The 23,015-nt window shown below is 49.7% G+C and overlaps 2 protein-coding genes across 2 annotated transcripts; one reads left to right on the plus strand and one right to left on the minus strand.

Annotated features, from left to right (window-relative positions):
- Nucleotides 1–10: 10 nt before the first annotated feature.
- LOC133888639 (GDSL esterase/lipase At5g41890) lies at nt 11–1,880 on the plus strand. Its single transcript, XM_062328955.1, has 5 exons — nt 11–451; nt 527–657; nt 788–1,030; nt 1,141–1,399; nt 1,520–1,880. Exons 1-5 carry the CDS (start codon nt 202–204, stop codon nt 1,753–1,755), a joined length of 1,119 nt encoding a protein of 372 aa, XP_062184939.1. The 5' UTR covers nt 11–201; the 3' UTR covers nt 1,756–1,880.
- Nucleotides 1,881–14,740: 12,860 nt separating this feature from the next.
- Nucleotides 14,741–17,472, minus strand: LOC133888931 (uncharacterized). The gene is made up of 8 exons (XM_062329330.1): nt 17,106–17,472; nt 16,945–17,018; nt 16,795–16,876; nt 16,341–16,391; nt 16,056–16,156; nt 15,626–15,779; nt 15,385–15,546; nt 14,741–15,065 (listed from the first exon to the last, which is right to left on the minus strand). Exons 1-8 carry the CDS (start codon nt 17,259–17,261, stop codon nt 14,937–14,939), a joined length of 909 nt encoding a protein of 302 aa, XP_062185314.1. The 5' UTR covers nt 17,262–17,472; the 3' UTR covers nt 14,741–14,936.
- Nucleotides 17,473–23,015: the final 5,543 nt, after the last annotated feature.

A 23,015-nucleotide genomic window follows, 5' to 3' on the forward strand; every position in this document is an offset into this window, starting at 1 on the left:
CTCAGCGCTCTCTGAATCGTTTTCATGTGTGTCCTCTCTTTTGCTGAAGCAGTCAAAACAGTGACCATGTCAAAAGGTGGTACGTCAGCCAGTGGCAACGTGTGCAGACAGAGTATGCCAATGCCAGTTGCATTGCATGGGAATATATGCAACCTCAGAGATGTCTCAAGGATGCAACGTACATAAAGTCATAAACATAAGATGGCCGTGTTTCGTGCTCTCTACTGCTCTTCTCTCTTCGTTGCAATGATGCTGCTCATGTTTCCTTCATCTGCAGCATTGCCTCTTGCTTTCTTTATATTTGGAGACTCCCTTGTTGATGTAGGCAACAATGACTATCTTGTGACCCTCTCCAAGGCCAATGCACCACCATACGGTGTTGATTTTGTATTTTCTGGTGGCAAGCCAACCGGAAGGTTCACAAATGGGAGGACCATAGCAGATGTTATGGGTAATGTCTATATGAATTTCAACCTGTGATTAGTTTATCCATACATGATCTAACATTTCTAGGCACTACTCTTAGGTGAAGCCTTGGGGAAGAAATCTTTTGCTCCACCCTACTTGGCTCCAAATTCAGGTGCTGAAATGACGAATGATGGGGTCAATTACGCCTCTGGTTCTTCTGGCATATTTGACGAGACCGGATCTTTTTATGTATGTGAATTCCTTAATTGTTTAGCAGTTATAAACTCTTACTTTCCCCAGTTTTCTTCGCTTACGAAACGTCATTCTCTGAAGAAAACTTATGAAACTTCATTGTCTTATATCATTGTTTGATTCTAAGATTGGAAGAGTTCCACTAGGACAGCAAATCAGCTACTTCGAAAAGACAAGAGCTCAGATACTGGAGATCATAGGGGAGGAAGCTGCAACCGAGTTCTTCAAGAAGGCACTCTTCATTGTAGCAGCAGGATCCAATGATATCTTGGAGTATCTTTCGCCTTCCATACCATTCTTTGGACGAGAGAAGCCTGATCCTTCATACTTTCAGGATGTGTTGGTTTCCAACCTGACATTTTATCTGAAGGTTCTGCCAACTTATCACTCGCAGTTAACGTTTACTGTAGTTTTTTTTTCTTTTTTTATGTCGCTTGCTCTTAGTTCAAGCTGACCTCTATTTTCTTCTCCTCAATTAAGAGGCTAAATGATCTAGGGGCTAGAAAGTTTGTCGTGTCCGATGTCGGGCCACTCGGTTGTATACCGTACGTTCGTGCACTGGAGTTCATGCCTACAGGGGAGTGTTCAGCATCTGCGAATCGAGTCACTGAAGGTTACAACAAGAAACTGCATAGGATGATCGGAAAGATGAACCGGGAGATGGGTCCAGAGAGTAAATTCGTGTACACACATACGTACGACATTGTGACGGAAATCGTTCAAAACTACCATCAGTATGGTAAGCTTTTCTTCTTTACTTCAGCTACTTCCTGCAAATGCAGTGCAACAGAGAACAAAACGGCACGCCTCCGGCTGTTATCTGAATAATGAAAAAAAATCGGTTCTTTGACATGGCCAGGTTTTGATAATGCGCTGGATCCGTGCTGCGGCGGCAGCTTGCCTCCGTTTCTGTGCATCGGCATTGCCAACTCCAGCTTCTCGCTGTGCAAGGACCGCTCCAAGTACGTCTTCTGGGATGCGTTCCATCCGACGGAAGCCGCAAACTTCATCATCGCCGGTAAACTTCTCGACGGGGACGCGGCCGCTGCTTCCCCCATCAATGTCCGGGAGTTGTACCAGTATCAGTACAAGTGAGGTATCGTCAAGGCGTACCTTGTCCTGGCTGTGTAGCCTTCATCTTCCTTGTTCCATTTTTCCAAGGCTTGACTCAATGCACACGGATCATAAGTTCTATGAGATGCGCGTCATTAACGTGTAGAATGTGAGTGTTCCTTTTGTTGTTTCAAAGTACATTTTAGCAATATTTTGATTAAATTGATTCTGAATCTAAACATGTGAAAGAGAACATAACTACTAATAACATATACCATATGAACTAATATGAGCATTTCAAAAGCGAATATTACTGAACATACGCTACCCATGTTCACAAAAGTAACATATATGATAGTTGACATAAAAAGCTGAAATAACACGTGAACCAAATCAGTAAGTGTTAAACTAAAAGGATTGCTCTCATTACGGGTTTTCAAACGCATACTAAGCTTTACTGATTAGTGTGATAAATTCACCAATAAAGTTAGACCGAGCTACCTAAGTTAAAGATCAAGTATAAATAGCAAATTTCTCTCCACTAAGCTCAACAAATTAGTACCAGAGGACTAACAAAGCCAAGCCGTAGGGCACAAAGTGGCAGCGAGCCAAGATGCCCACCAACAGAGGTCAAGCTCTCAAACAGAGCACCCAGCAGAGCGAAGCCACTGGACAGAGGCTACATGGAGCCAAAGAGCTCACCACCAGAGTACACAATAATTGCTAGACAGAGCTACTAATCACAAAATTAAAACTAGCAACCATAGCCTAGCTCAAGTGCACAAATTGAAACACTAATCAAACTTAGCCCGCTATCATCACAGAGCATCACAATCACCTCTTCTAGCATTCAAACTTATCGAAATTAACAGTGAAAGTAAAACAGTGTATGCTAGACAGTAAACAAGAGGGAGGAATGGAATGAGCTTACTATCCAGAGAGGAAGAGGATGACAAGGCGCACAAAAGCGTTGTCCTAGAAAACAGAGACTCCCACTCTATGCTGAGGTCGATGGGAAGAATGTTCTCAGAGATACAATATCGTTATGCCGTCTGCAAGGCACACTGCAGACAACACCCGAGGAGCCAAAAAACACTGCAACAGCAAGAGTCCAGCTCGAGCCATGGAGGAGAAGTCGAACACCAATCCAAGATGATCAACAACGAAGCGTGATCACCACTGTCGGTGTATCAGGAACCAGGGGTCCCTGAGTCCCGAGACCGAGCCGACCATCCGCCACGCGTCACCATCCCGCGAGGTCCGCCCTGCGAGATAAGAAGAAGCTAAGTCCCGGGAGAAGGTGCTCGGGGCCGCCGCCTCTGGTTCCCAAGCACCCCAGTTCCCCAATGATCCGCGGAGTCCAAGTACCGGAAAGAAAGTGCTCGGGAGAGAGTGCTCGGGGCTGCACGTGGCAGCCCCCGAGGACTCGGTTCCCCGAAGGTTTCCCCCAGTGCTCGGGAGAGAGTGCTCGGGGCTGCACGTGGCAGCCCCCGAGGACTCGGTTCCCCGAAGGTTTCCCCCAGTGCTCGGGAGAGAGTGCTCGGGGCTGCACGTGGCAGCCCCCGAGGACTCGGTTCCCCAAAGGTTTCCCCCAGTGCTCGAGAGAGAGTGCTCGGGGCTGCACGTGGCAGCCCCCGAGGACTCGGTTCCCCGAAGGGTTCCCCCAGTGCTCGGGAGAGAGTGCTCGGGGCTGCACGTGGCAGCCCCCGAGGACTCGGTTCCCCGAAGGTTTCCTCCAGTGCTCGGGAGAGAGTGCTCGGGGCTGCACGTGGCAGCCCCCGAGGACTCGGTTCCCCGAAAGGTCTCACCGGAGTGCTCGGGGCTGCACGTGGCAGCCCCCGAGGACTCGGTTCCCCGAAGGTTCGCGCAAGATCGTTCGACGACCCAAAGGGTCCCCTCGCCGGGGTGTCAGCCAGTCAAAGACACGAATGCCGCATTTAATAGGCACGCGCGGCCTGACATCCTGACATTCTCAGCTGCCCACGCCCTAGTGTCAGACCCTGCCATGCTCTGGCAGGGGGGCGTGGGTCCATTAAATGCACGGGTCCCGTCCCGTTTCACCCGGGTGTCTCGGGATAACGTTGCCAGAATCGAAGCGCTCCGCCTGCCACCCTGCCCCGGCAGAAGAACAAGACAGGGTGGGCGCACCGGGCACCTCTGCGGCTGCCCGATGGGCCCTCTTAATGGCGCCGGAGGACCTCCACAGTGGCGGGTGGTCGGATGCACGCCGCAATTTTCCACCGCCCCTGTCACTTCGCCAAGACGGAATGATGACGCCTTTCTCCGTGGCACCTTGGCACGTGCGCCCCCTCTTTCCCATTCAGGATAAGTCGAGGTCGGCGCGCCTATAAAAGAAAAGGATGGAGAATACATAAAACGACGCTCACAGCTCACAGCTCACAGCTCACGACACACAACACACGACTCACGACTCATCCTTGAAGAATTCCGCCTCAGATCCGGAAGCCCTCAAGAAGCACCCGAAGCCCAGATCAAAAGACGAAGAACATCACAAACAAGCTCAAGCCAAGCTAGAACACGAGAGCCTCAAGCTCTCTGTAGACAGCTCACCCCTATAACCAGATACATCCTTGAAGAATTCCCCTCAAGGATAGATATAGCACTCACACAGGAGTAGGGTGTTACGCCTCCGTGCGGCCCGAACCTGTCTAAACCCCGGTGCACCCATCTTTCTCGCACTAGGACGATCATCTCCCACCAGCCACTGTATTTATTTCCGTTCCCATTTATTTCCCAGACAAGCTCGTTCAGGATCATCCCCTCGGCCGAATCTCTAAAAAGGGGTCTCTCGGGATCCCTGCGATAGGAGTTCATCCTCCGACAGCTGGCGCGCCAGGTAGGGGAGGGATGGGTGGACGAGCTGCCAGCCGTGCTGTGGGCTAATCGGACTACGCCAAGCCGCGCCACCGGGGAGACTCCGTTCTTCCTCGTCTATGGCGCCGAGGCGGTCCTCCCCTCCGAGCTCACTCTGGGCTCCCCTCGAGTGCATGCGTATTCTGAGGGTGAGCAGGAGCAACAAAAGCGCGACGATGTGGACTACCTGGAAGAGCGCCGGCGACGTGCCGCCGTCCGGGTGGCTCGATACCAGCAGAGTCTGCGGCGTTATCATCTGCGCCATGTCCGGGCCCGGTCTCTCGAGGTTCTTTCAGGTTGGCGACGGAGGAAGGACAGCCACTCCCGAATCCGTGGAACATCGAGCATCTCCGACGCTTCTACCCGTAGATGGTCGTGCTCGCGGCCCAGGTCAGCAAGGCCGGGGACTTCTCCCCGCCCAAGCAGTCCGAGGGCTCCGCCCCTTGGGTAAGTCGCTGACACCCCACCTTGTAAATGTTGTACATTCAGTATTTCAATAAGCAATCGCTATGTCGAAATATTTTTTCTGGATTCCGTATGTTTAATCTTTCTGGTGAGGTGCTCGGTTGTGCGAGAAAAAATTCGCTCTCTCTTTTTCCCCGCTGATAAAAGAATCCCAATCGGTATGCATGCGAGCAGTCGCCGCTGACTTACGTCCGGCATGGTAGGCTGTGGTGTTCGGTGTCGTGACAGGCTCCCGGGCACTACCAAGTTTCGGGGTGCTCTGGGTAATCCCATCGCTCGAGCTGCTCGAGTAGTCCGGAGCTCGGGCCCCCGGAGCGGGCTGTCGGTGCTCGGTCTGGTCTGTCATACCCGGGCGCCACCGAACCATAGGACCTCTGGGTTATGCCTCTGCCCGCTCTTGTCCACCGGTTTGGGTATTCGAGAGGTCTCGGATCGAAAACGAGAGCAGTCTATAGCAAGTACCGCACTAACAGAGCGCACCAGACAAAGAAATTCTATATTCTCTCTTAAGTCATAGGCTGGCAATCACGAGCAGTTCGGCCGCGAGGGCTTCAATGCCCCGGTCTCTGGTCGACCCCAAGGGTCCTCGGGTGGTCCTACCACTTAGGCATGGGTGGTCGAGATCACCCGACCCCAGGAGCCTCGTATGCCTCTGGGCACTCGGGCGCTCCGTTGAAAGAATCAAGTCCCCGAGCACCCGAGCTCGGAAGCACACCCCTCCTGGATCGGTTGGCCGGAAGGCCGACAGCTGTCCGGTGAGTGGTTATATTCAGACAAGTCTGCTTTCAGAAAATTTATGTTCCCGAGTCATTCTCGGGGGCTCTCGCGCTTTAATCTGTTTGGCGAGGTGGTCTCCTCGCACGCAAAAACCCTGCCGCGTGTCTACTTTTTCCCAGAACGACAGAGCGGTTTGTAGAAAGGAGTACCGCGCGTGCGGTAATGTCTGACCGAAGCCCTTCGTGGTGGTCGTGGTGTTCGGTCCGCTTTTAAGGACCCCGAGCACTACCGAGTCCTCGGGTGCCCTAGGTAATCCTATCGCTCGAGCTACTCGAGTAGTCCGGAGCTCAGGCCTCGGAGGAGGGCTGTCAGTGCTCGGTCCGGCCCGTTTTAAGCCCGGGCACCACCGGACCACGAGGACTCTTGGTCACATTCTCGCCCGCACGCGTCTCCCGTCTACTAACTGAGTGGTCGCAAAGTGAAAAAGTGTTCACTAGGCACGGCGTGTTCCGAGCGGGATCGATCTATCTCCCGGGCAAGGAAGTCTGTGTCTTTGTTTCTTAACTTAGGCAATGCGGACTCGCGAGAGCTCGAAGGCCGACTACGCCAGCAATAGCGATCGGGACAACTTCGTTCTCGGGGACAGGAAGGTCGGGAACGGCCCGACTGAGTACTCCCCGAGACTTCCAGGCAGAGCATCAGAAGAAACATCAAGCACTCAGAGAAATTAGAGTTGCGAGCCCAAGGAAAAGCTGCCATTATATTCACAAGACATATACAAGGCATTTTTCAAGGGTTCACTCCTATATTTACATTCATCAAGACAACAAAAGAAAGAAAAAAGCTACAAAAGATCTAGTCGGCGGCGGAGGCGTCGGCTGAATCCTCTGAGTCGTCCCCGAGGGCTGGTGGCGGCGGCACCTCTCGCCTGAAGCCGGCCGCCACCACGGCGGCGGTACTCCGGACCGCTACCCGGGCAGCCTCTCCCTCAGCCTCGACCACTCCCTCCCGCGCCGGCTCCAGCGGGAAGTTCGGGTCCCTGCTTCGGTAGCAGGCCAGGACGTGCTCGGCCACTGCATGTGCCAAGCCACGTCCCTCCCAGGCGGCAAGTTCCTGAACCGCCCAAGGCAGGGCCTCAAGGCGCTCGCAGACCTGCTGAAGCCCCAACACTTGTCGTGCGGGGCTGTCGCTCTTCTGATCTTCAACGAGCCGCCCAAGACCACCCTTCTCTACGGCCCGCCGCATCCGCCGGAGTATGTCTTCCAGCATATGCTGCAGGTTGACCCGCGAGACAAAAGCGGTCTCGAGCTTCTCCTTGGCAGCCCGTAGCTGCGCCTCGAGTCCCTGGTCCCCAGCCTGCTTCGCCTTGGCCACCATCTTGGATAAGGCGCGTTCACGGGTGGTTAGTTCCGCCTCGTGCTTCGTGTTCTCCTCTGCCCTGGTAGCAGTGGCCGCTGCCGCCGCAGCAGCCTCGCCCTCTCGACGACTCAGTTCGTCTTCTCGGCGATTCAGCTCGCCCTCCCGCCTGGCCAGCACATCCTCCTGCTGGGTCACCGAATCCTCCCGAACACCGAGCTCCGACGCCGATAATTCATTGTCCACCTCCCGAAGGGAGACGTCCTCCTCCCAGCGGCGGATCTCTTCCCTGATCTTCCGGAGGTCGTCTTCCCAGCGCTGGAGGTCGGCGCGCGTCTTCTCGGCCGCGCCCTCCCGGCGGGTCAGCTCGGCTTGCCGCTCCTCCGCCGCCTCCTCGTTCCTCAGACGAGACTCCGGCAAGATGCTGTCCGAAGCCTTGTCCCGGCGTCCTCCTCCAACCCTCGTCATCTCGACAAGAATGAAAGGTGTTTTGGCGGTGGAAAGAGAGAGAAGGAAGAGCGCTCCTGTCGCCTGAGAATTTCCTAAGGGCTTCGGAGCACACAGAAAGCAAGAGCGCAAGAGCAAGAAAGCGTAAAGAGGGGGACGGACCGATCATATCCCCCTTTTATATCTCAAAAGTTCAAAAACTGCCACCCAAACGGTTCGCTCGGTGAAGCGTCGCCTCGATTGGCGTAACCGCCAGGCGAATCTCCCGCCGATCGCGCGATGTCAACGGCTGCCAGGCGTATTTTCCTCGATCCGCGCGACGACCGCGCGTGCCGTCCGTACGGTCATCATACCCTTCGGAAGTTGTGTGGACACGCGTCCATTCATTTTCCCGTTGGGAGGTACTTGAGGTCTGGGTCCGTAAAAACCACCTCTCGAAAGCCTGCCACATGGCGTCTGCACCAGCCTCGGCCTCGGCCGCGACGAAGGGCCCATCCGCCGTCTCCGTCCCGTAGCCTACCGATGGGCCCGGGGGCTACTGTCGGTGTATCAGGAACCAGGGGTCCCTGAGTCCCGAGACCGAGCCGACCATCCGCCACGCGTCACCATCCCGCGAGGTCCGCCCTGCGAGATAAGAAGAAGCTAAGTCCCGGGAGAAGGTGCTCGGGGCCGCCGCCTCTGGTTCCCGAGCACCCCAGTTCCCCGATGATCCGCGGAGTCCAAGTACCGGGAAGGAAGTGCTCGGGAGAGAGTGCTCGGGGCTGCACGTGGCAGCCCCCGAGGACTCGGTTCCCCGAAGGTTTCCCCCAGTGCTCGGGAGAGAGTGCTCGGGGCTGCACGTGGCAGCCCCCGAGGACTCGGTTCCCCGAAGGTTTCCCCCAGTGCTCGGGAGAGAGTGCTCGGGGCTGCACGTGGCAGCCCCCGAGGACTCGGTTCCCCGAAGGGTTCCCCCAGTGCTCGGGAGAGAGTGCTCGGGGCTGCACGTGGCAGCCCCCGAGGACTCGGTTCCCCGAATGTCTCACCCAGTGCTCGGGAGAGAGTGCTCGGGGCTGCACGTGGCAGCCCCCGAGGACTCGGTTCCCCGAAGGTCTCACCGGAGTGCTCGGGGCTGCACGTGGCAGCCCCCGAGGACTCGGTTCCCCGAAGGTTCGCGCAAGATCGTTCGACGACCCAAAGGGTCCCCTCGCCGGGGTGTCAGCCAGTCAAAGACACGAATGCCGCATTTAATAGGCACGCGCGGCCTGACATCCTGACATTCTCAGCTGCCCACGCCCTAGTGTCAGACCCTGCCATGCTCTGGCAGGGGGGCGTGGGTCCATTAAATGCACGGGTCCCGTCCCGTTTCACCCGGGTGCCTCGGGATAACGTTGCCAGAATCGAAGCGCTCCGCCTGCCACCCTGCCCCGGCAGAAGAACAAGACAGGGTGGGCGCACCGGGCACCTCTGCGGCTGCCCGATGGGCCCTCTTAATGGCGCCGGAGGACCTCCACAGTGGCGGGTGGTCGGATGCACGCCGCAATTTTCCACCGCCCCTGTCACTTCGCCAAGACGGAATGATGACGCCTTTCTCCGTGGCACCTTGGCACGTGCGCCCCCTCTTTCCCATTCAGGATAAGTCGAGGTCGGCGCGCCTATAAAAGAAAAGGATGGAGAATACATAAAACGACGCTCACAGCTCACAGCTCACAGCTCACGACACACAACACACGACTCACGACTCATCCTTGAAGAATTCCGCCTCAGATCCGGAAGCCCTCAAGAAGCACCCGAAGCCCAGATCAAAAGACGAAGAACATCACAAACAAGCTCAAGCCAAGCTAGAACACGAGAGCCTCAAGCTCTCTGTAGACAGCTCACCCCTGTAACCAGATACATCCTTGAAGAATTCCCCTCAAGGATAGATATAGCACTCACACAGGAGTAGGGTGTTACGCCTCCGTGCGGCCCGAACCTGTCTAAACCCCGGTGCACCCATCTTTCTCGCACTAGGACGGTCATCTCCCACCAGCCACTGCATTTATTTCCGTTCCCATTTATTTCCCAGACAAGCTCGTTCAGGATCATCCCCCCGGCCGAATCTCTAAAAAGGGGTCTCTCGGGATCCCTGCGACAGGAGTTCATCCTCCGACAACCACAGACAGAGTGTGCCTGCGTGACAGCTCCAACACAGAGAAGCAACATGCATGGCACGAAGACCATGCGCCCAGAGATCACATGCGCAACCTCCACCTGCAAAAACATGTGCACAAAGTCATGTCACAGACCACCACAAACACCTTCACCGCCACGGCCGAGCAACACGACCACACGCAGCCCGGCGACCCAGCTCCACCGCACACCGAGCGCACAAGAGTATCGCGCTAGAGCCCGCATGGATCGGCAAGGGCAAGCCAGTGGAGCACTTGACCAGTGGAAGAGCACCAACACGCCAGGAGCAACCTTGCTAGAGCGAACACGGCATGGCACAGAGAGAGAACCAACGGAGAGAGGGAGTGGAGGGGAGAGAGGAGTAAGAGGTGGAAAGACCCCCCAGGAGATTAGATCCGAAGGAGAGGAACCATCTAACTTTATCCATTCGCACGAGCGCACGAACCCCCTTCGAATCCATCGGAGCGGAACGGGACACCGGATAGGGCGGAGCCCCCGGTTGAGTGGTGGCGACAGCTCCCCTAGGAGCTCGCTCGATGCATAGGGCAAACAGTCGGGCCGGGTGAGCTGCTCAGCCACTTTGCCCTGCAAGCGTCCCACCGGTTAAAGTCTTTTCTTTTTTTTCTTTTGTTTTGGAATTTACTCAAATCCAAAATTAACTTCAATCTCAAATTTGAATTTTAAAGAGAAAACCCCTCAAATTCCAACACCTTTTTCCTAAGCGCAGTTTCTTCTGCTTTATTTCTCTTTCCGAAAGCAGGAAATATGATTGGCTACAAGTAGGGAAAGAAAGAACAGCCACCCTCTTGGGCTAGTCGCTCTCGTCGCACGCCCCGGTACTCGACAGGTGCGACCAGTCGCAGGCTAGAGTCTAGACCAGCGAATGGTGCTACAGAAGCGCACGATGCGCAAAGGGAAATTCAGGAACAACGAGTGCAAAGCAGTGCGCATCTAATTTTATCAGCTTATTAACGTACAGCATGACCGCCGCCGGTGCAACTCGCTGAGGACGGGGCTATATATGCACACGAAACTTGGACCCCGGCCGCGTGTCAGCTCTCCTCCGGCTCCACCATGGAGCCTCCTGCGGCAGCGGGGCCTCGGAAGTCCAATCACCCCACAGCCACGCTCAGCACCGACGCGGCCACGGATGGGCGCGTGCGGAGGGCGCCGTGGTCGTGGCTGTCTGCCACAACCGCGAGCCTCGTCGCGGTGGGGCTCGGCGGCGCCGCGCTGCTGGTGTGGTGGGCGCTCGCGTTCCACCCGGCGCACGCGCGCCTCTGGATGGTGCCCGCGGGGCTCGTTCTCCTCGGCACGCCTGTCCTGGCCTGCCTCTCCCTCGTCGCCTCCGACCTGTGCGGCTGCCAGGCGTCGCCGGCGCCCGCCGCCGGCGCGTATACATCAGCTTAGCTATCTGCACGCGCCTGTCACGTACGATGCTTAGTTACTTTTGGAGGACATGTTTACACTAGAGTACTTGGTGGTTCTTGTTGCTGCTTCCTGAATCCTGGTCATTTAGGAATCAGATGTACATATATATTGCATGCGTGTTCTTGCTAACTAGAGGCTAGAGCGAGAGAGCATTGGTATGACATGCTTTTTTGGCTTCCTTGTTTGGTTCCTCCCCTAGATCTGATGAGTGCCAACTATTGGCGGATTTGTTTGTTCACGCGGCTTCTAAAGTCTAAGGCGGGCGTGTGATGCGATGCCTGCTGCCGAATCGTACTCCATTGGTCGGCGTCCCGTCGAGAAGTGGACGTGCATTATGTGGCCATGGGGCCCGCCGGCCCGGCAGTTGATATTTCTCACCGCATAGGGACGGTCGGGCAGCTTGCTCTGTTTTAGAATGGGCATTGCGTTAGGTAGATGGATGCTCAGTGGATCGACGATAAGACTTAATCGACGATAAGACTTAACCACTGGAATGAGGTGTGCTAATTGGCTCAAATCCGAGCTTATCCTGACATAAAGGGTGCAATTGCAGACCCTTTCGGTTGGAGGTCGCCATTAGGACCCGACGTATTAGGTTCTGCTTGTCTGGGTCTGAAAGTCGTCTGACTTCATAATCCCTTCGAAGCCTATAGATTTCGGACTCTCTATAAAGTCACAAGTCTTCGGAGGGTTAGAAACCCTGAAGGGTACTAACTCTTGAAGACTTGATGAGATGGTTGAATCGTTAAAAAGATCACTAAGAAGGAGGTCTATTAGCCATCACCTGTCTGTCATGAAGTGATCGGTGTTTTAATATAGATCTAATCGATGATCGATGTGACACCCTGTGCAGGACAGGCGTCGCAATCGGTGATCGGCCACGCACGACAGCCACTTGATGTCACTGTAGTGCCACGGTTAAATTATATCATCAGAGTAAGTACATAATAAACTAAACATAAGCAGTGTTTTATCAGATTGGTCCTAGATCCCAGTTGTATAGCAGCAACTTATATCTTAGCCCTCTCATAGGGGTATATATGTACACTTGCTCTCTGTAAGACATTATAAATATAGATTGTCGGTACACGATGAAAGAGGATTTAGCTCTAAAAATTATTTATGGTGTTTCGTTTCTCTTCACTTCTCCTCTAAACTTGAGCCATTCATGTAGGTTAGCTTGCTGAACAAAGGAATGACTCTTGCCACATTTTTTTCACTAACACTTTCTTATGGTGTCATCTCACTAGCAGGGGAGGAAGGAACCAGCGAGCACCAAACCGGGAGGCTTACACGTCTTTACAAACGCAAAGCATCGGTCCAAGTTCTAGAAATCCTTCTTCCATGCGTGGGTCACAAGGGAAGTTCAACTAGGGTCAGGAAAGTTAAAAGGCGTCTTTGTCTACTTGAAGCTAGAGCCGTGACTTGAGTCGTGCTATTTTGGGCCGCCTAAGTACACCACGACACGAGTATAGATGGGCTAGGTTGAGCCTTGATATAAGCCACGATGAGCAATCTGGCCTGAGGCTATTGGGCCGAAGCAGGAAGTGGCCCACACGAGGAAATATGACCTCAAACTGATCTCGGGAACGGGCTGAGAAAAAAAAAAGGCAGGCCGGCTTGACTGCACAGTAGTGCCGGTAGAAAATCAGAGCGCACAGGGAGGTCTTCACGGCGGCTCGCTCGCAGGAGCTTCGTCGGGATCATGTTGAATAGGGATAGTGTAGGGCGCACAAGGGATAGGGAAGGACGTGATGAGGTTCTACACAAGGACAGGGATGGAAACGATAAAAAATGATCAGAAAATGTCCTAAATCAATTTTACTTCTATATTTGTTTTCAAAATCAATATCGGAAACGATTACAATATCGAAGATATCGGAAGCTTCGAAAATGAAGCCATCGGAACAGAAACATATCGATTACAGTCAGAAACCGATAGTTTAGATCGAAAACACCGTCATGAAGAACATAACTCAAACGACAGGTGTCCAAACAACCATCAAGATATGTTTAACTCTGACATAACTCGTAACTTTTCCATACAACGACACTAGTCTTAAGCACTTGAATAAGTCTTAACTCGACCATATTAGATACAATATATTCACACTAGATAATTTATAATACGTTCAATATATTGATACACAATGCAAAAACTACTCTATAAGTACCACAAAATACACTACAACATAAAAATTACAAAGAACCCAACTATTATATAAAAAAATTATAAAATGACTAGGATACAGCCAGCCATCTTACTATTTTAAGGTCTTTTGACTGGTATGAAATCGAGAACTATAAAAATTATAATGATCCGAGTCTGGAAAAATGGATATTATTCAGAGTTTACTCGGAAATTTCCAATGAAATATGGTATTCTGAAAATACGATCCGAAATCAGGCTAGATTGTTTTTTATTTGTTTTCGTATTCGTCAGTTCGGAATTTATCCGGTTTTATATAAGTTCTGGAGAAATAAAAAACGATCGAAAAAAGTCAGAAAATGATATCTGTCGGTTCGGAATTTTACCATTTCGTTATCATCCCGGCACGAGGAGGTGAACCTGTTTTGCAGGACATGGCTGTCGGGCGGTGGTCGACATGGGCCCAATTCGTGGCCGAAGGAGACAGCGGTGGCGAGGAAATTTGGCCAACATCTCCACTAAACTAGCGTATTTTTCCCCTGCAAGAAAAAGGTCTAGGCAACACTAGGGCTCCTTGGCATTGAAGTCCGGCACATGGAGGAAATAAATGTGGCCGGAGGTGAAGAGAATTGCGACAGCGATAGCAGCTCAATCCTCGGCTCGACAGGAGGCCGCATGATGGCAGGCAGGTCTAGCCTTGGGCTCACAAAGGAGGAAGGGAAAAGGGAAAGGCTCATCAGGGCACCAGAATGGGGATGGAGCGGTCGATGGCACGAAAAGACACAGGGTCAACGGCGAGGTCTCATGCTCCAAGCTCCGGCACGACGACGTAGCAGGTGGGACGACACGCGGCGCGAACGAGCTCAGAGCATGGACGTGTAGAGGTCTAGCGTCCCATGCTCCCGCACAGCTGCCAGCGGACGGGTCGGCACGGAAGAAGCGTAGCGGCCAGTGGCAGGTGGCGCGACAATCGCATGGGACGAGTGGTGCCAGCCCGACATGATGCAGCCCATTGTGCCAGCGTGCCAGGCCTAGGCCTCACTGGAGGTGACTCGTGCCAGCCCAGCATGGCCCAAAGGGCCCAAAGCCCAAAAGGGGCCATGCCATCCCCGCCCGGTACGGTCCAAGTCCCAGCTCTACTTGAAGCACATGCATGTCTGAACCACTCATCCTGTTTTGCCGTCAACAAATCCACGCCATCCTTGTAGAGACGTTGCCATTGCAACCCACCTTTGAATCATGCTTCCGACTCATTACCATCAACTATCAAATTATCATTGTGCGTATTGCTCTTTACAGCAACCCCAGCCTTCTGGACTGGAAAATGCTGGACCAGTGGGTACAGGACCATTGGCTGGTTGCCAGTCGTGATGCATCATACAGTTCATCCAACATAATAGCTACCGCTTTCGATGTCTTATTTGCTCTACTCTCAACAAATGTAAAATCACATCAAGAAAATGTTATATAAACAGTCACGTTTTTGTATTAACAGTGAAGTAAAGTATTTTCTGTTTGTTTCTGGGAGTCACTAGCATGCCATAGACAGACAGCATCCAGAAGAACAAAAATACCAGGAATCAGAAGAAGATGGTAGAGATTGGCTGACCAGTGAGTACGGTAGTGAAGACCCCTATCAGATGGATTCAGCTTCTGGGAGAACTTTGGAGCCAGGATAAGAAAATAGCTTGGTAGCATTCTTGTAGCTCACCTCAGCAAGTTCTGCCTCTGGCATTTCAAGCAGTGATGCTACGTGCTTCAAAACCTGAAAAGAAGAGGTCCAGAGTTGATTAGAAGCATTCTCCAAGCCAACTATTGCTCAGTATGGAACACACAGCAATTTAAATAAAAGGTATCCACTATACTAATAGACAACTATTCCCTTCAGAACTTAAGGTCTAGAAAGGTTGCACACTCGAAGGATATCAACAAAACAAGCATACTTTGTTTTTTTTTTTTCCCTTTTTGCCTCCAAATGTATTCTGTTCTTGAAACAGTATGCATACACATCAAATGCAAAAAAGGAAATGTCAAAAACAGCTTCACGAAAATGTCAGCCAAGAGCATGCAAGAAAAAAGCTTACAACATGGATATTAGCTGGGTGGTTCAAGGAGTCATCCGATGTTGTAGCTGCCTGTGGATCTGAATCCGAACTGTGTACAGGGACTAGTAATACAGAAACACCGTCCAACTTTGGCAATGCATCCGGTGCATCCGTCTCTAAAAGAATTCTATCCAGGGGTATCTAAAACAAATACAAAAGCTGTTCACTAGCACACCCTTCTTAGATGAAATGCCATTGGTACAAAAACCAACCTACTTACAGATTTCAGCATTTTCTTTGCCTTAGTGGATTTCAAGCCTGTCAAGAAGCCTGACAATGAAAAGTAACAGCCTAAATTTGCAAGGCCAGGCACCATTTCTGCAGATCCCAGATACGAATGCAACAATACACCTGCTGGGAAAGGTCCAATTTGCCTGGCAACCAAAATGTTGACACAAGTCACACAACGAATCATACAAATGTAGTATGCAACAGTTATTTGTAGAAAAAAGTGAGAAGGCGCTACATGGTATCTCACCAAGTAAGTCATTTGTTATCTACGACAAGCAGGATTATCAGCATTTAGGTTGAAGAAATTATACATATCTCACATAGAAAATGACATGTGCCATATGGTTATGTGAGCAATCTACTTTAAGAATTTAAAACTGGAAGTAAACGGTAATAAAGAATCAATATCCATGTCTTACTTCAGTATTTCTAGAAGATCACCGAAGGCGCGGACACAATGAACAGAAACAGGTCTCTCCAGTTCCTTAGCAAGCTCAAGTTGTTGCTGGAACACTTCAACCTGTGATAAGATTCCTATGCAGTTGTTATGGACTTACAGATACGAAAAGGTACATGGGTATACAAACAACTAAAAGCATGGTGATAATAGCTAAATAGCTGTGTCCATCAGGCAACTGAAACTCCTGACAAAACTCATATGCAAGCATGTGACACAATTTGTAGGGTCCATGCTAACTACAGACCTGTTCTCCAAAGTCGATAGTTTTCCCGTGTGAACCTTTGTCCAGACCAATCTGCATTAATAGTGAACATAGGACAGGATATAATCACACGGAAAGAGTAGAACAAGGTAATATATCTAAGAGCATATTAACGGCCCTCTATGGAGAATAAAGAAAACAGAAGAAGGGGCTATGATTTGTGAAAAAATTCAACGGTTGTTCATGGTCTCAATCCAGAAACAACCACATTGGCTCTAGAATTAAAGTATGCTGAGGCGTCAGACCGATTTATCCAAGGCATGTCTATGTCCAATTGCTCACTTGGTACTAGAGCTAAATGCCTGCCGCAGGGAGGCCTTAGTTTGCAGTTTAAAGCACCCCAGAAATCCAGATAATTGTCGCAGTTCAGTTGCTTGCTAAACACTTAACAGATTAACACGTGCTACTGTTAGAAACTGACAGAGGAGAAGTTCACCTCCCCAACAGCCGCCTCCGGGTTCTCCGCGAAGAATCGCTGGAGCGAATCCATCCAAGCCGGAGACCTCTCGGGGACCCACCTACGAAAGTGACGGAACCACATAGCATAATCAGCAGAGCAGCGCGAGAGGAAGCCCGGGAATCTTACCACGGATGGAGGCCGAAGCAGGGGACGACGGCTGGGTGATCCTCGGCCATCTGCTTCACCAGGTGCCAGTCTTTCTGCGCGCGTCGAGTGGGGGAGAGTCAGCGAGGAGCCATCTACCGCTCGTGTTCTCGGAGACGAGGTAGACGGAGCGAAGGGCGTACCTCGGAGGTGCCGTTGACAGCGAAGCGCGCGACGCCGGAGGCGGAGGCGGCGCGTATGAGGGCGGGGGCGACGGCCGCGACGCGGGGGTCCTGCAGGTGGCAGTGCGCGTCGAAGAGCCGCACGGCGGAGGCGGCGTGCCCCGGGGCCCGGGCCATGGTCAGAGGTGAGCCGCGGTGGACAGAGCGGAGACTCGGGTGATCTCGAGCGGTGGCCGCTTTTCCGGGAGCACCGGGCCGAAAGTGAAGACCGTGAGCAGAGAGTGGCGGGCGGCGTCCGAGGATTTCGGTGTTTAGCCTAGCAAAGTCACGGACTCGTTGGGCACCGCGCCATGTTTTTAGGGCTCGTTCTCCGCTTGTCCGTCGGGCCGCTCGCACCGTGATGGAGGAAGCCCGCATCTGCTTTGGAGGCCCGGCGCAAGGGGGGCGCGACCCAGAGGTGGAAAGGAAGGTGTTTCCCGAACCGCAGGGCATGGGTATCTTCGCGAAGTCTTTTATTTTTATATTTTTTAAATAAATAATTGTAAGTATATATATCAGTTTTGAAAATTGTAAATCTAGACTCTTATCATCTGTTAGAATGGTGACAGGTTTAAAAATAAAAAACGTTTTAATACCCTTAAAATTTAAAATACTATTAAAAAGTCATAAAAAATTCTATGACGTGGATGATACTATTATCTAACTCTCTAAAAATTTAAACTCAAACAATTATTTGTGCAATGAGAAATAAAAAAAGATAAATTTTAGGGATCCTGAAATTTATCTTTTTTCTCATTGTACAAACTATATTTTTGTCTACACCACACAATTTTTAGAATTTTTCATCACTATTTCAATAGTGTTTGAAATTTTGAGAGAATTAGAACATAATATTTTTATTTTTAGATTTGTCGTCTTTTCAATAGACCACATGAGTCTAGAATTCTAATTTTTTAAAACAAGCACATATATTAACAATTTTTATTTAAAAAATAAAAATAAAAAATCTATCTTGGCTGATTCATCCGTCACCATGTTCCTCTCTCACAAAAAGAAAAAAAAAGAGGAAAAGCAGGCAGCACGCCGATGATGGTTACCGTGGAGCCACACGGGCTCACAGCCTTAAGGCATGATACCCCGAGACAGAACAAACCCAGATTCACCAACTTGGAGCCATCCTTGCTGTTTCGTTGTTGTGTTTGCCCATGTCGAGGGGAGGGGGTTAATTAGCACGTCACATCAACAGTTTTTTTTGGGAAACTAGGGTGAATCTTCAGATTCACTTGAACTTTATATTAAACAATGAGCATTGTATATTAGAGAGAACTAGAAACACGGACAAAGAAAGGAGATGAGTCTCGTGTAGGGCAAAACCAAAAACTAGCACTAGGGGTCAATAGTGTGTAATTACATCAAGATAATGAGTCTAATCTCGAAGGAGAGTCTTACAGGGTTGCTTATTAGAATGGTAGGCCCAGAGGTTAAGGTCCTCCTTGCAGCGGTGAAAGGTGTCCTTCATTACTTTATTTTTACTCTAAAAGACCTTGAAATTGCAAAATTTCTAGATGTTCCACAAAATCATTGTTATCCTAGCTGACTTTGTGTGAAGACCCCCCAAGGATGGGCCTAGGGGTGGGCGATCCCAAAGCTCTTCCACCTATTGAGGCATAGGAGCAGTGTAGCTGATGGCTTCCCAGAGGCAAGTCACACGGTGGCAGCAGAGGAAAAGATGAGAGATATCCTCCCACTCGCCACAAAATGAGCATAAACCATCATTGTCTGCTCTTCTACTCTAGAGGCGGACATTGGTGTTGAGTTTGTGATGGTGCATGAGCCATAGGAAAAGGCGACATCAATGGAAGGCCAAGTTGGTCCAGATACAGCCCGCAAAAACATCCTGCTCAAAAACACTAAAATGCAGTGGTGAAAGGCGAGCGAGCGGAGTTGTTCAAAGCACGGTCATCGACATGATCAGGTGCCAGATGGAAAATTTGCAAGAGAGTGTCAAGATTGGAAAGTTCCACCTCGGCAGAATGTGTGAGGCGATGATGCAAACGAAGCTATAGAGCTAGGGTGGAAAGAACAAGGCAAACAGAGATATGAGGCCTATAGGTGTGCGAAAAATAGGGCCGAAAGACTCATCAAGAGTGGAGGGGCCATGCTATCGGTCTAGCTAAAAGGTAGTGGTTTTACCATTACCAACCACAACAGAGGTGGATTTTTGGAAACTGTGAAGACCACTGACAATTCCTTTCCAAATCCCAGTATCAAGATGGTGTTCATCCCCCAAATCATGAGACCCAGACCAACCATATTTGTTGCAAAGCCAAACGTGACATGGGGAGCCTCCTGGCTGGTAAAGTTTGACGAGGAGTTTGTTCTGCAAGAGTCTATTTTGGATAGCCAAGTCTTTGACACCCAAGTTGCCCTTGTCCTTCATGAAACATATGTCAGACCAAGCTGCTTTACACTGACCACCACAACATTTCCATTCCCCATTCGAGAGAAAGGCCCTCCGGCGTTTATCCATGGCTTCAATGACTGTGTGTGTGTGGGGGGGGGGGGGTAGGAGCAGAGAGCTCATGGCATAAGTAGGTAGGCACGAGAGAACAGAGTCTACCAACACCAAATGATTGTTGGTATTGAGGAGGGTGCCACGCTAACCGGAAAGATATTTATTGAAAGGGGAAATTACCAGTCGGTAGTTAGCAACACGAAGTTTGGTGGTGGACAGAGGGAGGCCAAGGTAAGGCTAGGGGAAGGAGGAGTGTAGGACTGAGAACAGTGACTAGAGGGGGAGTGAATAGTCATCGTAACAAATTTCTTACGAAATCGATGTCATTCTTCTATTTGGATCACCCAACGCACCTCAAACTCAAGCGAAAGAAAAAATAGAGAGAAGTTTTAACAAGAGAAAGTTGAGACAACACGACTATACGGACGGTATATGAACTGTATGTTCCAGTTAAGATCAATTCATGTGTCTTAGCACTCGAAAAGATCACAACTTGCAAAGAAACAAGAAACGATAAATACCAAGTAATGAAACTCTACAGGTTGATTTTCTATATGCAAGGGAATTTAGGATCTCATCATATAAGCGTGTGTATGTGAATTTTATGCCTCTAGCAATAAGAAGAATGACCTCACAATGTACTGAAATTTCAGCCAAAAAATCAAAATAAAAACTAAATCTGGAAACCGAAAAACTTACAAACTTGCAAGTAAAATAATAGAGAGAAACTAGAAGAATGTGAGCACAATAACACGAAGGAAAATAAATTTAATTGCAGCAGAGGTCAACCTAATTTTAGGCATATTACAAAGATTTTTTCTCACAAAGGTCTCGCCTAATACACAGGCTAAGTATTGTTCTTCCTCTCCTTTAAATTCTAACACAAGACTCTCATATGGATGGCACAATAGACTCAAAATAGTTGGTTTATCTCCTCCCATAGCCCTACCCTTTTATTTATAAGGCTAGAAAACTTGACCCATTATTTTTCTAGTATTTTTCCAAAATACTCATCTCTTGCAGTACACTATTACCTACCACCAAAGGTATTCTGGTCTATTTTCTTCTCGATTCATCAGATTGACACTCCTACCTACTACTTGTGAATTTTACCTAAATTTAAAGAACAATGCATTTTAGACAGGAAGAAGTGATGGATATTTTCCTTCTAGCTTTGCCAAAACCGGTATGAAGTTAAACAGAACCCAGTTTGTTTACGTGCTTGTGTAAAAAATAAAACAGAATATATATATTGATTTAAATCTGCTAGTCAGATAATATTGTTTTAAACTAATTTTGTCTACATTTATACAGTTAAATTATAGCTATTATGCCAACTTGTTTTTATGATCCAAACATACATCATGCTACAAAATAATACTTATTCGCTAGAAATTCACAACAAGAGAAGCTTTAGTGCTAGAAGGCATATTCTTTTCAGTTGGCACGCATATGATCCAATTTTTAGTATGCCACTTATACTCTAATACTTCACAGTATATCCCTAGTGCTAGAAGGCATATTCTTATCAGTTGGTAAGCATATGATCCAACTTCTAGTATACCACTTATACTCCAATACTTCACAACATATCCCTAGATATTCACTATATGTTGTTATTTTCCTTTAATACTTCGACCAGAGCTATAAGTGCCCCATATCTCCAAGTTTGAAATTTGGATCTAACCTTTCAAAGATGGGAATTATGATATATTTATTTTCCCTCTGTTTTCCTTCAAGATCAAAACAGTTCAAACCAACAAGTATCATATATAACAAGTAGCAAGAAATTTGAAGTATTGGCTGATACATATTATAGATTGAACTACCCCAAACATATATTGCAATTGGATATCTCACATACCGACATACTGTGTTGAGTTCCAAGTTATGCATTTCACGCTCACAAAATTGTATATTTTAAAGAAAGAAGGTTATATTTTCATAGAACAGATAACAAGTGGCTTGACTCCCTTCGGGGAAAGGTGGATTCGTTTAACGAGGTATAGCATGCTTCATCTTTATTTTCCACTTAATGCTTAAACATATCAATTAACAATTAGATGAACACAACTACTACATGGCGTATGCTGTCACAAAAGTTTTTTCGGTTTACCTGAAGTAGAACTATTGGCGTTGACAGAAGAAGACGGTGCCGGCGGTGCTAGCAGCAAACGACCTAAGCCTAAGTGCTTCTCCGGTGGCCTCGAGCCGGAACGGCCTTCTCCGGTAGGCGGCATCGGCAGCTCGTCGGATATCGGTGGCTCCGTGGCACACGACGGTCGGACGAGCCGAGGAGGCGAGATGGCGAGGGCAGGCCGGCGGTGTTCTTCAGCCGTCAGCGACTCGACACGTCCGTGGCGCAGAACGGCCGCGCGCGGATGTGGCGTAGAATGGCCGCACAGATCAGCGCCAGGCTGATGCAAACTGCACGAAGAAGGTGGCGGCGAATTGGAGGGCGATTGACGGCGACTGCGTGAAGAAGGGCAGAAGGCGATTGGAGGCTTGGAGCTGATTAGGGTTGTGTTTTCACGGACGCTGGCAGCTGGGCAAGTGGGCATTGGGTGCGTAAGTGCGTTGGCTTAGCCGCATGGTGGGATGTGGGCTGGGCTACATCAAAGTGTTGCCCGCCTATCTTTAAAACAGGCCGAAAACAAGTAAATCCCGAATAAAAACGAGATTCCACACAAAGGGGCGGGATGAGTTCTCGCTCATTTTCGGACCCGTTTTCGGATGAGTCCGTCGCATTTCCATCCGTTCCCACTAAAAACCGAAAAAACGAAAACAACTGGGACAAAACAAGATATGGCTGCGAGATGGGATGGGATTTTTCCATCAAGCTTTCATCCCTAATACCAGCCCATTTGAGCCCTTTGCACCTTTTCTAGTCGCCCTTTTCACTTTCATCAGTTCATCAGAGTCACTACTCACCACGACACGTAAGAAAAAAACAGGTTATGAACAGTATTTTTATAGAGATAAAGGGCTTTTATTCCCCGATCTCAACTAAAATAGTTGGACCAGATAACATTCGTGTTCGCACATTGATAGTTGGACCATATAAAATTCGTGTTCGCACATTTCCTGGACTCTAGGGTACCAGATTCATCTCATCTACATTAGTACTTCTCTACTGTTTCCTGACGGACAAACAACTGATCAGCTATTACAGAACGTTTTGTCGATCAGAACTCTTTACCATTTTCTACTTTCGTTCTCTCCTCCAGGATCTGACATCGGTTCGCTTTCCCAATCTGAGACTCCAGGATTCTTGGATAGTATTGATCTATGTAAACGCCTTAAACGCAAAGTTTCTGCTTGCCTCTAAAATAGGATCCTGCGAAAGAAAATGACAAATTGTACCTTGATTGCAGAATAAGATGATCATAGTGTAGACTTGATGCAATTTTATATAC

The sequence above is a fragment of the Phragmites australis genome, chromosome 13, assembly GCF_958298935.1.
Source record: "Phragmites australis chromosome 13, lpPhrAust1.1, whole genome shotgun sequence".
In the NCBI taxonomy this organism is placed as follows: domain Eukaryota; kingdom Viridiplantae; phylum Streptophyta; class Magnoliopsida; order Poales; family Poaceae; genus Phragmites; species Phragmites australis.

Bases quoted from the DNA above. Each gene is read 5' to 3' on its own strand.
- LOC133888931 (XM_062329330.1), bottom strand. From the start codon at position 17,261: ATGGCCCGGGCCCCGGGGCACGCCGCCTCCGCCGTGCGGCTCTTCGAC. The intron at 17,019-17,105 runs GTACGCCCTTCG...CGACGCGCGCAG, and splicing joins CTGTCAACGGCACCTCCGAG to AAAGACTGGCACCTGGTGAA. The intron at 16,877-16,944 runs GTAAGATTCCCG...TCACTTTCGTAG, and splicing joins TGCTTCGGCCTCCATCCGTG to GTGGGTCCCCGAGAGGTCTC.
- LOC133888639 (XM_062328955.1), top strand. From the start codon at position 202: ATGGCCGTGTTTCGTGCTCTCTACTGCTCTTCTCTCTTCGTTGCAATG. The intron at 1,031-1,140 runs GTTCTGCCAACT...TCCTCAATTAAG, and splicing joins ACCTGACATTTTATCTGAAG to AGGCTAAATGATCTAGGGGC. The intron at 1,400-1,519 runs GTAAGCTTTTCT...TGACATGGCCAG, and splicing joins TCAAAACTACCATCAGTATG to GTTTTGATAATGCGCTGGAT.